The 16,234-nt window shown below is 38.9% G+C and overlaps 1 protein-coding gene across 4 annotated transcripts in view; it reads right to left on the reverse strand.

Annotated features, from left to right (window-relative positions):
• The window catches only part of FAM169A (family with sequence similarity 169 member A), a 72,835-nt gene that overhangs the window by 14,483 nt on the left and 42,118 nt on the right, over positions 1 to 16,234 (reverse strand). For 3 of the 4 annotated variants that reach the window (XM_047778103.1, XM_047778104.1, XM_047778105.1), the window contains exons 6-10: positions 14,966 to 15,145; positions 9,088 to 9,216; positions 8,450 to 8,562; positions 4,934 to 4,973; positions 3,839 to 3,989 (exon numbers count right to left, since the gene is read on the reverse strand). In XM_047778103.1, coding sequence (XP_047634059.1) covers positions 3,839 to 3,989; positions 4,934 to 4,973; positions 8,450 to 8,562; positions 9,088 to 9,216; positions 14,966 to 15,145 — 613 coding nt within the window. The remainder of the gene's footprint in view (positions 1 to 3,838; positions 3,990 to 4,933; positions 4,974 to 8,449; positions 8,563 to 9,087; positions 9,217 to 14,965; positions 15,146 to 16,234) is intronic. The other variant, XM_047778106.1, reaches the window with a different exon arrangement.

Raw genomic sequence — 16,234 nt, forward strand, 5'->3', positions numbered from 1 at the left:
TCCATACTTACATTCTTTAGTGAGATTTTCAGAGCTGAGTTTCTAATACCTGTGACAGTCCAGCTCAGAAAATTCTGACGGTTCTCTACGGATTGGAGGATAAAGTGTACCTCCTTTCCAAAGCCTAACATGATCAGACCCTTACTTTTTTCTCCCCTACTAGATGCTACGTTTGCCTTATGTATCAGTTATCCTTACTAACACTCCTCCTAGCTTTCTGCCGTTGCCCCTATTATTCCTGTAGTTTAGAACTACTGCATAGTTCAAGACAGTAGCCACAAGACATGTGTCATTATTTACTGGAATTAAAACAAAGTGAAATTAAAAACTGAGTTCCAGAGTCCCCCTCGTGGCTCAGCAGTTAACGAATCTGACTAGGAACCATGAGGTTGTGGGTTCGATCCCTGGCCTCACTCAGTGGGTTATGGATCTGGTGTTGCCATGAGCTGTGGTGTAGGTCGTAGATGCGGCTCAGATCCTGAATTGCTATGGCTCTGGTGTATAGGCCGGTGGATACAATACACCAGATACAAATAATCTAAATAAAAATATATATGGAAACAAACATAAAAGACCCAGAATAGCCAAAGCAAACCTGAGGGGAAAAAATGAGGCAGGGAGCACAACTTTCCCAGGCTTCAGACAGTACTACAAAGCTAGACTAATCAAAACAACATGGTATTGGTACAAAAACAAACAGGCAGATGAACGGAACCAAATAGAGAGCCCAGAAATAAACCCAGATGCCTACACTCAATAAATCTTCAACAAAAGAGGCACGAATATAAAATGGGGAAAAAAGGAGTTCCTGTTGTGGCACAGAAGAAACAAATCTGACTAGTATCATGAGGATGTGGGTTCGATCCCTGGCCTTGCTCAGTGGGTCAAGGATCTGGAGATGCCGTGAGCTGTGGTGAAGGTTGAAGACACAGTTCAGATCCTGAATTGCCTTGGCTGAGGTATTGACTGGCAGCTATAGCTCTGATTCAACTCTTAGCCTGGAAATTTCCATATGCCATGGTTATAGCCCTTTAAAAAAGCAAGCAAAAATAAAATAAAAAATAAAAATAAATGAAATGGGAAAAAGACTTAAGCAAGTGGCACTGGAAAAATTGAACAGCTGCATGTAAATCAATGAAACTAGAACACACACTCACACAATGCACAAAAAAAATTCAAAATGGCTTAAAGATATAAACATAAGATATGACACCATAAAACACCTAACAGAGGAGTTCCTGTTGTGGCTCACAGGAAAACGAATCTGACCAGCATCCATGAGGACACAGGTTCGATCCCTGGCATTGCTCAGTTGGTTAAGGATCCCATCATTTCCATGAGCTGTGGTGTAGGTCACAGACATGGCTCAGATCTGGCATTGCTGTGGCTGTGGTATAGGCCATCAGCTACAGCTCCAATTCAGCTCCAAGCTGGGCAATCTCCATATGCCACAGGTGCGGCTTTAAGAAGACAAATAATAATAATAATAATAATAGAACACTTAGCAGAGAATATAGACAAAATATTCTCTGACATCAATAGCACAAAAGTTTCTACATATCAGTCTCCCACACAAGAGAAATAAAAACAAAAATAAACCAGTGGTACCTAATCAAACTTAAAAGCTTTGCACAGCAAAGAAAAGCATAAAAAAAATAAATAAAAAGACAACCTAAGGAATGGGAGAAAAGAGTTTCAAAAGATGCAACTGACAAAGTTTAATCTCCAAAAGACACCAACAACTCATAAAACTTAACCACCACAGGAGTTCCCATCATGGCGCAGTGGTTAACGAATCCGACTAGGAACCATGGGGTTGTGGGTTCGATCCCTGCCCTTGCTCAGTGGGTTAACCATCCGGCGTTGCCGTGAGCTGTGGCGTAGGTTGCAGACGTGGCTCGGATCCCACTTTGCTGTGGCTCTGGCGTAGGCTGGTGGCTACAGCTCCAATTTGACCCCTAGCCTGGGAACCTCCATATGCAGTGGGAGCGGCCCAAAGAAATAGCAAAAAGACAAAAAACAAAACAAAACAAAAACCTTAACAACACAACAAAAAATCGGCAGAAGATCTAAATAGACCTTTCTCCTAAGAAGACATACAGATAGAGAGTAGGCACATGAAAAAAATGCTCAATTATTAAGAGATATGAAAATAAAAACTACAATGAAATAACATCTCACACCAGTCAGAATGGCCATCATCAGTAAGTCTACAAATAACAAATGCTGGAGAGGGTGTAGAGAAAAGGGAACCCTCTTACACTGTTAGTGGGAACGTAAGTTGGTACAACCACCACAAAAACTAAATATAAAACTACCAAATGATCTAGCAATCCCACTCCTGGGCATCTATCCGGACAATACTTTCATTGAAAAAGATACACGCACCCCTATATTCATAGCAACATTATTCACAATAGTCAAGACATGGGAGCAACCTAAGTGTTCATCAACAGATAAATGGATTAAGAAGATGGGGTACAAATACACAGCGGAGTACTACTCAGCCATAAAGAAGGAAACAATGTAATTTGCAGCAATATGGGTACAAGTAGAGGTTATCATACTAAATGAAGTAAGCCAGAAAGAGAAGGACAAATACCATATGATTATCACATATATGTGGAATCTAAGGTACAAATGAAACCACCCACAGAACAGAAACATACTCACAGATATAGAGAACAGACTTGTGGTTGCCAAGGGGGAGATGGGAAGGGGAGGGATGGACTGTGAGTTTGGGATTAGTAGATGCAAACTATTACATTTAGAAGGGATAAGCAATGAGATCCTGCTGTATAACACAGGGAACAATATCCAATCTCCTGGTACAGACTATGATGGCAAATAGTATTTTTTTAAAAAAAGAGTGTATACATTAAAAAGTACAAAGACAAAAAAAAAATTTTCAAAGTTGACAATAATGACTCATTTGGGATAATATAATCATTAGAATATTGGATTTTCATAGAAGAAAATAAATCATCTCTTTTTTTTCTTTTAGGGCCACACCCGCACATATGGAGGTTTCCAAACTAGGGGTTGAATCGGAGCTACAGCTGCCAGCCTTGCCAGCCTACACCACAGCCACAGCCACAGAGGATCAAAGCTGCATCTTCGACCTACACCACAGTTCACGGCAAGGCCAGATCCTCCACCTACTGAGTGATGCCAGGGATCGAACCAACAACTTCATGGTTACTAGTCAGATTCATTTCTGCTGTGCCACAACGGGAACTCTTTTTTTTTTTTAATTATTTTTTTTGTCTTTTTTTGCTATTTCTTTGGGCCGCTCTCGTGGCATATGGAGGTTCCCAGGCTAGGGGTCGAATCGGAGCTGTAGCCACCGGCCTACGCCAGAGCCACAGCAACGCGGGATCCGAGCCGTGTCTGCAACCTACCCACAGCTCACGGCAACGCCGGATCGTTAACCCACTGAGCAAGGCCAGGGATCGAACCCGCAACCTCATGGTTCTTAGTCGGATTCATTAACCACTGCGCCACAATGGGAACTCCCACAACGGGAACTCTTAAATCATCTTTATTCCATTATCTCACAAGCAACTTCCCCTATAATACTGTCAAAGTGACAGTTAGCAAGGGTAATCAATAATCTTGTAGAACTCAAATACCAATATCTATACCAAGGTCATGTGCTATACAAACAATATAATAACCTTCACCTTAAGGTATAACTGAGTCACTTTGTTGTGTTGTACAGCAGAAATTGGCACATTGAAATTAACTATACCTTAATAAAATTTTTAAAATAAATTTCACCTTAAAAATAATATGAAAATAATAATAAACAAAATAATGAGAGTGAAATAAACAATACTTGTTTACTGAAGCTGTAGGTGAAGTCTGGGGAGTCTTTTCATCTTCCCCTTGAGAACCGCTAAATTCAGAATCCTGAAATCGCTTTCCAATCTTTGGCCGTTTTAAATGGCTACTTCGAGTACGAGTGGAAACAGGTGTTTTACCATGACCTGAGGCAAAAAAAACCCAGCAAAATTACAAATAGTTGATTATGTATAAACAGGATTACCCACTGAAATACAAAGAAATGGAAAAACTAAGCAAGTTTACCTATATCCCCATCATTACACATTTCTTCCCTCACACATCAAGCTAAGAAATCATGTGTCTTTTTCTAAATTATAAATATCCTGATGTATAGCACTGGGAACTACATCTAGCCACTTAGGAGGGAGCATGATAATGCGAGAAAAAGAAGGTACATATGTATGTTTCTACTTGCTGTACAGCAGAAAACTGACAGAACACTGTAAACCAGCTATGATGGAAAACATAAAAATCATTAAAAAGCAAAAAAAGGAGTTCCCGTCGTGGCTCAGTGGTTAACAAATCTGACTAGGAACCATGAGGTTGAGGGTTCGACCCCTGGGCTACTCAGTGGGTTAAGGATCCGGCGTTGCCGTGAGCAGTGGTGTAGGTTGCAGACGTGGCTTGGATCCCGAGTTGCTATGGCTGTGGCTTAGCTGGCGGCTACAGCTCTGATTCAACCCCTAGCCTGGGAACCTCCATATGCCCTAGGGAGTGGCCCTAGGAAAGGCAAAAAGACCCCCCCCAAAAAAAAAATTAAAATAAATTATCAAATAACTTTGCCAATATTCACTCCTCACATTTCTGTGTCCCCTTCAGCTTTGCATTTATATCCTCCCCCAATAATACTGGGAAAAAACAAGGCAGGTGTTCCTGGCCTATTTTACAGGTAAGAAAATGAGGGAAAGAGAGGTAGCAGAGCTTACCTATCTGTTTATACACCAAAAGCAGTGGTAGTAGTGCTATTAGAATCCAGATTTAGATTTTAGAGCTGGATAAGCTTCATTTCTTCGAAGGGACACACACACACAAACACACACTTAATTCTGTCTCAAACACTTATTGACAGACCAGCTGAATTTCTTACCTTCAGAAGTGCTTGCAAAGGCATCTTTTAAAGAATCAATCTAAAATAGAGATAAGGATTAAAACCAGCTTTAGATCCTTTTTGGTCTCTATGGATCTATTTCACTCAGTGTCAAAGAAAATCTTTTAAAAGGTTTTTCAAATAGTACCATCATCAATTAAGAAATAAAAAGGCCAGGAGTTCCCATTGTGGCTCAGCGGGTTACTAACCCAACTAGTACCCACGAGGATGCAAGTTTCGATCCCTGGGCTCGCTTAGCAGGTTAAGGACCTGGTGTTGCCGTCAGCTGCGCTGTAGGTAGCAGATGTGGCTTGGATCCAGCATTGCTGTGGCTGTAGCATAGGCCAGCAAATGCAGCTCCAATTCAGCCCCTTAGCCTGGAAACTTCCATATGCCTCAGGTGTGGACCCCCCACAAAAAAAAGAAAAAAAGAAAAGAAAAATGAAATAAAAAGGCTTTATTGTAGCCTGTTTATTTTTTTTTAATTACTCAAATGAATTTATCACATCTGTAAGTAGCCTGTTTATTATAAGCCTAAGAACTTATGAAGCCATCTAACACATTATAGTGATATACAATGGAGTCTGAGTGTTCTGTCCTCAGCTACCTCCTCTTCTCAGTCCACATCCTCTTCCTGTATAATTTTATCTACCATTTCAGCATCTATTCGCTGATTAATCCAAATATACAATTTAATCTCCCCAACTTTCTCCCTCATTTCCAAAGCTCTATTTCCAATGAAATATCTAGCCAGTGGCTACACCACCCAACTTCACATCCAACCCGTCCCAAACTCAACTCCCCATATTATTCTCTGTCTTGGTTAATGGCAGTAACAGTTAGTATGCCATTCTAACTAAAAACCTGTGAGGCAGTAATGACTTCTTCCTGTTCCTCATTTAATCAACCACAAAGCCTGTCAACACGGACTCTGACGAATCTCTCAAAATTGCCCCCTCTCAAAGGAGTTCCCATTGTGGCTCAGCAGTTGACGAACCCAATTAGTATCCAAGAGGACGTGAGTTCAATCCCTGGCTTCGCTCAATGAGTTAAGGATCTGGCACTGCCATGAACTGCAGAGTAGGCCACTGAAAAGGCTCGAATCCCATATTGCTGTGGGTGTGGCATAGGCCAGCAGCTACAGCTTCGATTCAACCCCTAGCCTTGGAACCTGCATATGCCACAGGTGCAGCCCTAAAAAGACAAAAACAAAAAACAAAAAATAAAAAAATATTGCCCCTTTTATTACCAATGCTTTAGTTCAGGCATTTATTATGTAACATGAAGGTGTACACCTTAAATATGTGCAACTTTTGTTAATTATACCTCAATAAAAATGGAAAAAATACATAGCTAAAGTAAACAAAATCATTTCCCCTTTTAGTTACTTATAAAAAGAGGTAATACAGTTTAATTAGAGAAATATTTTCCTTGAATTAAGTAAAATATTAACGTAACATGGAACTATGAATTCTTAAAATGAAAGAAAATCTAATTTATGCTGCTAACCTTAAAATATATTGCAATTTCAATATATTCTCATTGAAACGACATATTTAAAATTATCTGGCTTAGGAGTTCCCGTCGTGGCTCAGTGGTTAACGAATCCGACTAAGAACCATGAGGTTGTGGGTTCGATCCCTGGCCTTGCTCAGTGGGTTAAGGATACGGCACTGCCGTGAGCTGTGGTGTAGGTTGCAGAAGCAGCTCGGATCCCAAGCTGCCCAAGAAATGGCAAAAAGACAAATAAATAAAAAATAAAAAAATAGGAGTTCCCGTCGTAGCGCAGTGGTTATCGAATCCGACTAGGAACCATGAGGTTGCAGGTTCGGTCCCTGCCCTTGCTCAGTGGGTTAATGATCCGGCGTTGCCGTGAGCTGTGGTATAGGTTGCAGATGCAGTTCGGATCCTGCGTTGCTGTGGCTCTGGCGTAGGCCGGTGGCTGCAGCTCCGATTCAATCCCTAGCCTGAGAACCTCCATATGCCGCAGGAGTGGCCCAAGAAATAGCAAAAAAAATAATAATAAAAATAAATAAAATAAAATTATCTGGCTTAATATTAAAGTAAATCATTGCTCTCACTACATGTATGAAAAGAGTAATTTTTCTACTTTCCTTGGTTTTATGGTTTCTGATCAACATTAAATAAATCTGAGTATATCTGAGGACTTTAGACTGCAATACGATGTTAACAGGGGATTATTTACTGTGAAGTCTGAAATTCCAAAGACAGAAAAACAAAAAAAATTGAACTAGATTTTTTTTATTGCATCACTATTATCCTTAAAAATGTTTTTAAAAATGTTTCCTTAAGTCAATACTCACGCTAATTAAGACAAAAGAGGCACAAATAACTCCTCAAAGTACTTGTCTGAATAAAGATGCACATAAGTAGACATACTCAACACTCACTAAAAACATTCAGATATCTGTGTATATGACAAATGACTATCATAAACTCCATCACAACAGAACACAGCATAAAAACAGATTTCTAGAAACCCATCAATGAATGAATATTTTAAGTAATATCAAGTAGATTCTAGAAAAGTACCTGGTAAATCCTCACAAATTCAGTAATGGGACCTACTCTTCTGCTTCCAGGTGACCTAGTGTTTGCAAAGTACATTACATTCTACAAAGTCCTAACATATAAAGCCTCAAACTTTCCAAAATAACTTCTTAACTTTTGACATATTACTAATTCCACTTCTAGAAATTTATCTGTGCAAGGAAATAATTACATTTGCACAAAGAAATATGGATAAATGTGTTCACAGCTGGGCCACTTATAAAGAACTTAAGTATACTATATTAAGGGAAAAAATGATGGTATTTCCTCCAACAGGATAATGTGCTATTTAACGATCATGTTTTAGAATAGTAAAGCCATCAAAAATGCTTTCAATATTCTGTTAACAGAGAAAAACAAATTAGAAACAGCATAAAAGAATAAAAAAATAAAATAAAATGAATGCAGACACATGTTTTATAATACATATTAAGTATACACACAAAAATGTTAATTGCTATATCTAAGGTACTGAGATTACACATTTTTATTCTCTTCTATATTCATTTGTGTAACCAACTAACGGAAAATGCCAAATATCTAACACAGTAGAAATTACGTAAGTTTACTGAGTGATCAGTGACAATGAAAAAATTAAAATTAAATATGAATTGAACCAATTTTTTAAAAATAGCAAAATTATGGAGTTCCCGTCGTGGCTCAGTGGTTGGCGAATCCCACTGGGGACCACGAGGTTGCGGGTTTGATCCCTGGCCTTGCTCAGTGGGTTGGGGATCTGGCATTGCCATGAGCTGTGGTGTCGGCTGCAGATGTGGCTCGGATCCCGCATTGCTGTGGCTCTGGCGTAGGCCGGTGGCTGCGGCTCTGGTTCAACCCCTAGCCTGGGAGCCTCCGTATGCCGCGGGAGTGGCCCAAGAAATGGTAAAAAAAAAGAAAAACCAGCAAAATTATTATTATTTCCTATAGCAAACACAGTGTACCTACAGTTAGCTGCATCTCACTTGGCTGATTGTCTTCGGTTCCTACTTCATATTCTGGAACAGATGCAAGCGCATACTCTCCAGGCACAGGTCTTTTAGCTTCATTCTGAGAAACTGCTGTGTGTGAAAGAATTTTTAAAATTGTAACCCAATTAGCATTTGGTTTTATAACACTCTTTGTACTGATTTTTACAAATGCCCTCAAGCGCAGCCTAAACAGGGTGTTGAAAAATCTAGGTGTTAGGATATCCCTGTCATCAACATCTTAAAATAAAGCCCTGCAATTGCAAAGAGTCTTAATTAGTTATCTCTACTTAGTGACTTCAAGGAGGAATGCAGAAGACTGGATGCCACCTTTGACCCCTAAAACCTAGTCTATGCTGAGTTATCTGTCTATCTGAGTTATCTCTTTCTTTCTGACCCAACAACTCCTACTGGACTGTTACATTCTCCTAGGCTATTCTAGGTCCTCCTATTATAACTGATACAAATGCTTACACAGAACAAAAATTCAAACTTTACAGAAGAAGATCTGCTACTGGAGAGATCACATTACAATGTACCGCTACACTGGACTATAAGACACAACCATTAAGCACTGCTTTTAAGCTGGACTTGTGTCCAAACTGAAAACATTCTTACCAGTCATTTTAAGTGCTTCTCTTTGCAATGCTCTGGTGACTGGTATTCGCTGGTACCAGTGTCCAACACCTTCAACTTCCCAAAGGAGTTCATGGTCTCCTGGATACTTTTCAAAGTACTGCTTGCAGGCTGAAAAACACAGTAAGAATTTTCTAAAAAATCCCAAAAATCAACTGGGCAAACAGAAGATGAAAATTAAAACTGCCCAACTCAGAGTTTCCATCGTGGCTCAGCAGAAACGAACCTGACTAGCATCCATGAGGACGCAGGTTTGATTCCCTGGCCACATTGAGTCAGTTAAGGACCCAACGTTGCCGTGAGCTGTGGCGTAGGTCGCAGATGTGGCTCGGACCCCACGTTGCTGTGGCTGTGATGTAGGCTGGCAACTGTAGCTCTGATTCGACCCCTAGCCTGGGAACTGCCATATGCAGTGGGTGCGGCTATAAAAAGCAGAAAAAAAAGGGGGAGGGATAATATTCAGGATAATTTTGAAAGAAAAAAAAAAAGAGAGAAAGACTTACCCTAACAGATATCAAGAATCATCATAAAGGCACAATAATTTTGGAGTTCCTGTTGTGGCGCAGTGGCTAACGAATCTGACTAGGAACCATGAGGTTACAGCATCCCTGGCCTCGCCCAGTGGGTTAAGGATCTGGCACTGCCGTGAGCTATGGTGTAGGCCCCAGATGTGGCTAGGATCCCACATTGCTGTGGCTGTGGCATAGGCCAGCGGCTACAGCTCCGATTAGATCCCTAGCCTGGGAACCTCCATATGCTGCGGGAGCAGCCCTAGAAAAGACCGGAAAAAAAAGGCACAATAATTTAGAACAACCTGGTATTGCAATAAGGATATGGAAGACAAGGAAGAGGAAGAAGAAAATTTAATACCAGAGAGAAAAAAACACACCCAGAAAGAACGACACATACACAAGAAACTTGGCAAATGACAGAGGAGGCATTAAATCTCAGTAGAGAATGAATAAACGATTAAAATGATGACGTTAGGGAGTTCCCATCAGCGGTTAACAAATCCGACTAGGAACCATGAGGTTGCGGGTTCAGTCCCTGCCCTTGCTCAGTGGGTTGACGACCCGGCGTTGCCGTGAGCTGTGGTGTAGGTTGCAGACACGGTTCAGATCCAGCGTTGCTGTGGCTATGGCGTAGGCTGGTGGCTGCAGCTCGGATTAGACCCCTAGCCTGGGAACCTCCATATACAGCGGGAGCGGCCCAAGAAATAGCAAAGAGCCAAAAAAAAATAATAATAATAAATAAATGAATAAAATGATGATGTTAGAATATAAAGGTCATGTAGACCTCACATTAACATTGTTCATAAATATAAATTCTAGATGGAGTCTAAAACCTATCATGAAAAACAAAACATTTAAGGAAGGAGTTCTGCTACAGCATAGCAGATTAAGGATCCAGTGCTATCTCTGTGGTGCTGTGGGTTTAATCCCTAGCCCCAAGCAGTGGGTTAAGGATCTGGCCTGGCTGCAGCTTGTGGTATAGGTTCCAACTGCAGCTTGGATTCAATCCCTGGCTGGGGGACTTCCATGTGCCACAGTTGCAGCTGAAAAAAGGAAGGAAAAAAAAAAAGTTTAAAGAAAACATAAGAGAATACACCCAGGATATTAGGGTTCTGTAGGATTTCTTATAAAAGATACAAAAATCACAATCCATGATGGAATATTATGAAAACCTCACTGTTAAAAGTTTTAAACTTTCTGGAGTTCCCGTCATGGCTCAGTGGTTAACGAATCTGACTAGGAACCATGAGGTTGCGAGTTCGATCCCTGGCCTTACTCATGGGTTAAGGATCCAGCGTTGCTGTGAGCTGTGTTGTAGGTTGCAGACGCGGCTCGGATCCCGCACTGCTGTGGCTGTGGTGGAGGATGGTGGCTACAGCTCCAGTTAGACCCCTAGCCTGGGAACCTCCATATGCCACGGGAGCAGCTCAAGAAATGGCAAAAAAAAAAAAAAAAAAAAGTTTTAAACTTTCTACATAGGACTATACAACAGAAGTTCTTGCAGTGACGAAAATGGCCGAGACCAGCACTGTTCAATACAGTAGCCACTAGCCATATGTGGCTACTGAGGAACTGAATTTATATTTTTATTTAGTTTTGTAGTTCCCATCATGGCTCAGCAGTTAACACGAACCCACCTAGGATCCATGAGGATATGGGTTTGATCCCTGGCCTCGCTCACTGGGTCAAGGATCCAGCGTTGCCGTGAGCTGTGGTGTTGGATCTTGCATTGCTGTGGCTGTGGTGTGGGCCAGCAGCTGTAGCTCCAATTCGATCCCTAGCCTGAGAACTTCCTTATGCCATGGGTGCAGCCCTAAAAAGCAAAAAAACAAAAAAACTTAATTTTAACTAACTTAAACTTATATCTTAATTTATATTAGTGGCTGCTTTATTGGACTACATGGTTTATATTAAAAAGATACCATGAAGACAAAGATTAGGAGACATTATAAAATAAAGGATTAGTATTTGGAGCACATGATAAATTCCTAAAATTGAATAAGAAAAACAATAATCCCAAAGAAAAATGGCAAAAGTTATGAACAGGAAATTCACCCATAATGAAATGTGAATGTTCACTAAACAAAGATAAAGATAATTTAGCTGCCAAGGAAATATAAGATGAAACAGCAAGACAGCCATGAGATAACAATAAGCATTCATAAGGGAAACGGAAACTCCCACACTGCTGGTTTAAGAATGATTTTAAAGTGGTTAGGAAAGTTGAAGAGGAGTATTTTATGATCCAATTCTAGTTTATACCACAGTGATTTATACATACACAGAAGATGACATGTACAATTTTCATTACAGGACTGTTTTTGAACTGGGGTGGGAGTACAAGCTAAGAGTCCATCATTGGGGGATATATGAATAAATTATAACACGTGTACAATAAAATACTATACATTAACTACAACAACTAAACTACAGCTACGTATAATCAACATTGATAAATCTAAAAAAAAGTAAAAAAGCAAATCTATACTGCAAAATGATGTCATTTTATAAGTTTAAAAAGACATTAAACAGGAGTTTCCACTAAGGCACAAGAAGATCACAGCATCTCTGCAGCACCAGGATGCAAGTTGGATCCTTGGCCCCTCACAGTGGGTTAAAGGATCTGGCATTGCCGTAGCTGCAGCACAGATCACAACTGCAGCTTGGATCTGATCCCTGGACCAGGAACTCCACACCCAGCAGGGCGGCCAAAAAATAAATAAATAAATAAGCCACATTAAACAAAATGATGCAGCCTCTGTGGAAAATAGTTTGACAATTCCTCAAAGTTAAACACAGAATTATAACCCTACAATTCCACTCTTGTTTACATCCGAAAGAATTGAAAGCAAGAATTCAAACAGGTATCTGCACACCAGTATCTACAGCAATATTATTCATAGAAACACAAAAAGGTAGAAACAACCCAAGCATCCACCAATAGATAAGTGAAATGTGATCTGTTCACACAATAAAAATCTACTCGGCCATAAAAAGGAAGTAAATTCTGCTTTATGCTATAGTAAGAATGGACCTTAAACATCATGCTATGTGAACTAAGATACAGAAGGGCAAATGCTATATAAATTCACTTAGGTGAGGTGTGTAGAGTAGGCAAATTCATGACAGAGAGCACAAAAAATGTTAGAGACTGGAGGGAGAGGAGAAAGGAGAATTACTGTCTCAAGGGTACAAGAGTTCAGCCTGGAGATGATGAATAAGTTTTAGTATCAATGTGATGGGTGCACAGCACTGGGAACATGATTAATGCCACTGAACTATACCCCTACAAATGGTTAAAGTGATAAATATTATACATCTTTTATCACCAAAAAACTGTTTAGGAGACACTACTGCAGAGAATAAATCCTTCCTTCTTCTACTCTCTGGCATGTTAATGTCTTTTGGCTTAACAGCCACCAAGAGATGACCCCAGTTTTCAGGTAACACCTCTCATGGGGCAAATGAGGGGAACTTCCATGCTATTTAAGTTATATCCATATTTTGAAAGTGTCAAAATTTAAAGTAACTCTTTAAATATAAATATATACAAAATAAATCTAAAATTATTATCTAAAAAACTGTATATACATTTATTAAAATAGAAAATCATACTAACTAAAGCTTCAGAGTGTTTATGGACTCAGACTGAAGTATGAAACCATGGGCGGGAAGGCGATACACCAATTGAAGGAACACACTTTCCTCTGGTGAGGAAGCGGGAATGGGATCAGGGCGGCATCCAAAGAGAACATCAACTGTATTCACAGTGTTTTGTTTAGGTCTCCCGAAAAACAAATGAAAACCAATATGGCAAAGTCTTAACATTTGTTCATCTGGGCACTGTACACTAGGACACCAGGATACCATTCTCTCACTTTTTTCCCATCTATTTGACAGTATTTCTCATGTTTTCTGGTTGTATTTTCCAAACCTATTAGGAAGGGAAAGCTGGAGAAAACCAGCCAGCCATACCAAGTCCTTTCTCTGACATACAATGACTAAAATAGCAGTGAATATCTTACATAATACAGATGCACCTTTGATTAATTTGGTATTCAATTTATTTATCATTAGAATCCTAGAAAAGGATAAGGGATAAGAGATTCTGCCTGCAGTATATGTGTTTGCATTTTTCCCCAAATTCAGTAAAACCATAATTATATTTTAAGAGGAAAATCCATTTTTAGATTATCCAAGGGTACACAAGGTTTGTTCCATTCTCATGCATGGGTCCAGAAAGAAATATGATTCCAGATGGGCATGCAATATTTGTTCCTTGTTTTCTGGATTTTTCATATTAAAAGGGGGAAGGAAACTTAGAACAAAAATATTTTCTCAGTGGAAATAAATATCTGATGTTTGATTAAAATCAACGGTAAATTATATTTTATAAATGTTTTCAAATAAATTACTTTCCAAGGTTAAACCTTACTTCATTAAGAAAAAAAATAGTGCTATAGCCTCTATACAAATGCAAATATAGATCCACTAATAGTTTTTAAAACACAATATATTCACACCATGGATACTAAACAGCATAGAAAAAGAATAGAGCTACATGAATCCACAGGAATGAATCTCATAATCATAAAGATGAGCAGAAAGAGCAAACAACAGAAGAATTCATATAGTACATATCATTTACATAAATGTTTCTAAATATGTAAAGCAATATGACATTGTTGAAGGATATACACATATATATTAAAAGTCTAAGAAATGCATTGAGGGGACTTCCCCTGTGGTACAATGGATTAAGGACCTCGTGTCACTGAAATGGCCTGGGTTCGATCCCTGGATGCTGCAGGTGGGGCCAAAAAGAGCAAAAAATAAAAAGAAAAAAGAAAATATTTATGTAAAACCAAAGAATCTAGACACAAAGGGCTTTCAATGTAATTATATCATACAATTCCATTTGTATGAAATGTCCAGAATAGGTAACTCCAAAAGAGAGAAAACAAATTAGTGGTTGCTCAGGGATGGAAGAATGGGGGAATTCTACTAATTGGGGCAAAATTTCTTTGCGGGTTAATAAGAATATTTTGGAATTAGAGTCTGAATATGATTGCATAGCTGTGAATATAATTTTTAAAAAATGAACTGTATACTTTAAGAGGGTGAATTTTATGGTATGTGGATTATATCTCCTTTTTTTTAAAAAACAGCTATCACACCCACGAAATGCCATATATGTGAGTTAAAGGTGTATTTGCAAAATTAAGCCCTAGAAAGCCAAAGAATATGATTTATTTAATACTGATATATGTACATTTATAATATTTTGCAGAAACAAATCAGAAGTGACACTGAGACAACCATAATTTACAAAAATGTAATCTAATTACCTGTGTACATGAGAGAGGTCAGTGGATACCGCAAGCCAAGTGCATCTTCTGTAAAGGAATCAACAAAGTCCTCCAGCATATGAAGGCCAAAGTCTTTGCCTCTGTATTTCTTTCTTACAAACATCGTATCAAGAACTGGCAGTTGGTAACTTTGGGTAAGAAACGAGGCACATATGCTTCCTGTAGTCATAAAACAGAAACCCAACAATTTCCACATTTAAAGGGCCATATATGTATATACATTTAGAGAACATGAGTTAAGTCTTTCTAAGATAAATTTTTCTTTTTTTGTCTTTTTAGGGCCGCACCCGCTTTTTCTTACATTTAAAATGTTAAAGAAACATACATAAATTGCATAATATAAAATACTTTCTAGATATTAGATATACTGTATACAAGATGATAAGAGCTATACATCTTTTACATTTTAATATAAGACAAGATGATAAGAGCTATACATCTTTTACATTTTAATATGATTACATTTTAATGGTAATATAACTATTACCATTTGATGAACTATATATCTGAATACATGTCATTGTCCAAAGACCTGCACAACTTTAAAGCTCATTGACTACTGGGTTTTCAAATTTAGGAGTATCTGATGATTGGATTTAACATAATACACAAAAAGCACCTAATTCCAACCTTAGCACCTGAACATACACCTTTTTCCTTCTACATTTTTCCTGAGTGAGTACAGTCTCATTTTTAGCTATTTAATGACAGCAAAGAAGTGAATTATTTCTCCAAGATTTTAAGGGCTATGGATTAGGACTAAATGGATACATCTGTTTTAGAAATGCTGGTCAGCAATCTTTTTGCTGTTAATATACTTTTTAAAATATCTCATCCATGTGAGGTTTAAGAAACTAGGCTCAGATCTGGCATTACTGTGGCCGAGGTGCAGGCCAACAGCTATAGCTCTGATTAGACCCCTGGCCTGGGAATTTCCCTATGCTGCAGAAGCAACCCTAAACAAAAATAAATAAATAATAAAAAAATAAACAGAGATCAACAGAAGTTCCAAAAACAAAACCTGTTATTTATGGTCAATTGATTTTCTTTTTTTTTTTTCCTTTTTGTCATGTTAGGGCCACACCCATGCCATATGAAGGTTCCCAAGCTAGGGGTCCAATTGGAGCTGTAGCCAACCACCTGTGCCAGAGCCACAGCAACTCAGGACCTGAGCCGTGTCTGCGACCTATACCACAGCTCACAGCAACACTGGATCCTTAACCCACTAAGCAAGATGAGGGATCAAAT

Source organism: Phacochoerus africanus, chromosome 4 (assembly GCF_016906955.1).
Source record: "Phacochoerus africanus isolate WHEZ1 chromosome 4, ROS_Pafr_v1, whole genome shotgun sequence".
NCBI lineage: Eukaryota > Metazoa > Chordata > Mammalia > Artiodactyla > Suidae > Phacochoerus > Phacochoerus africanus.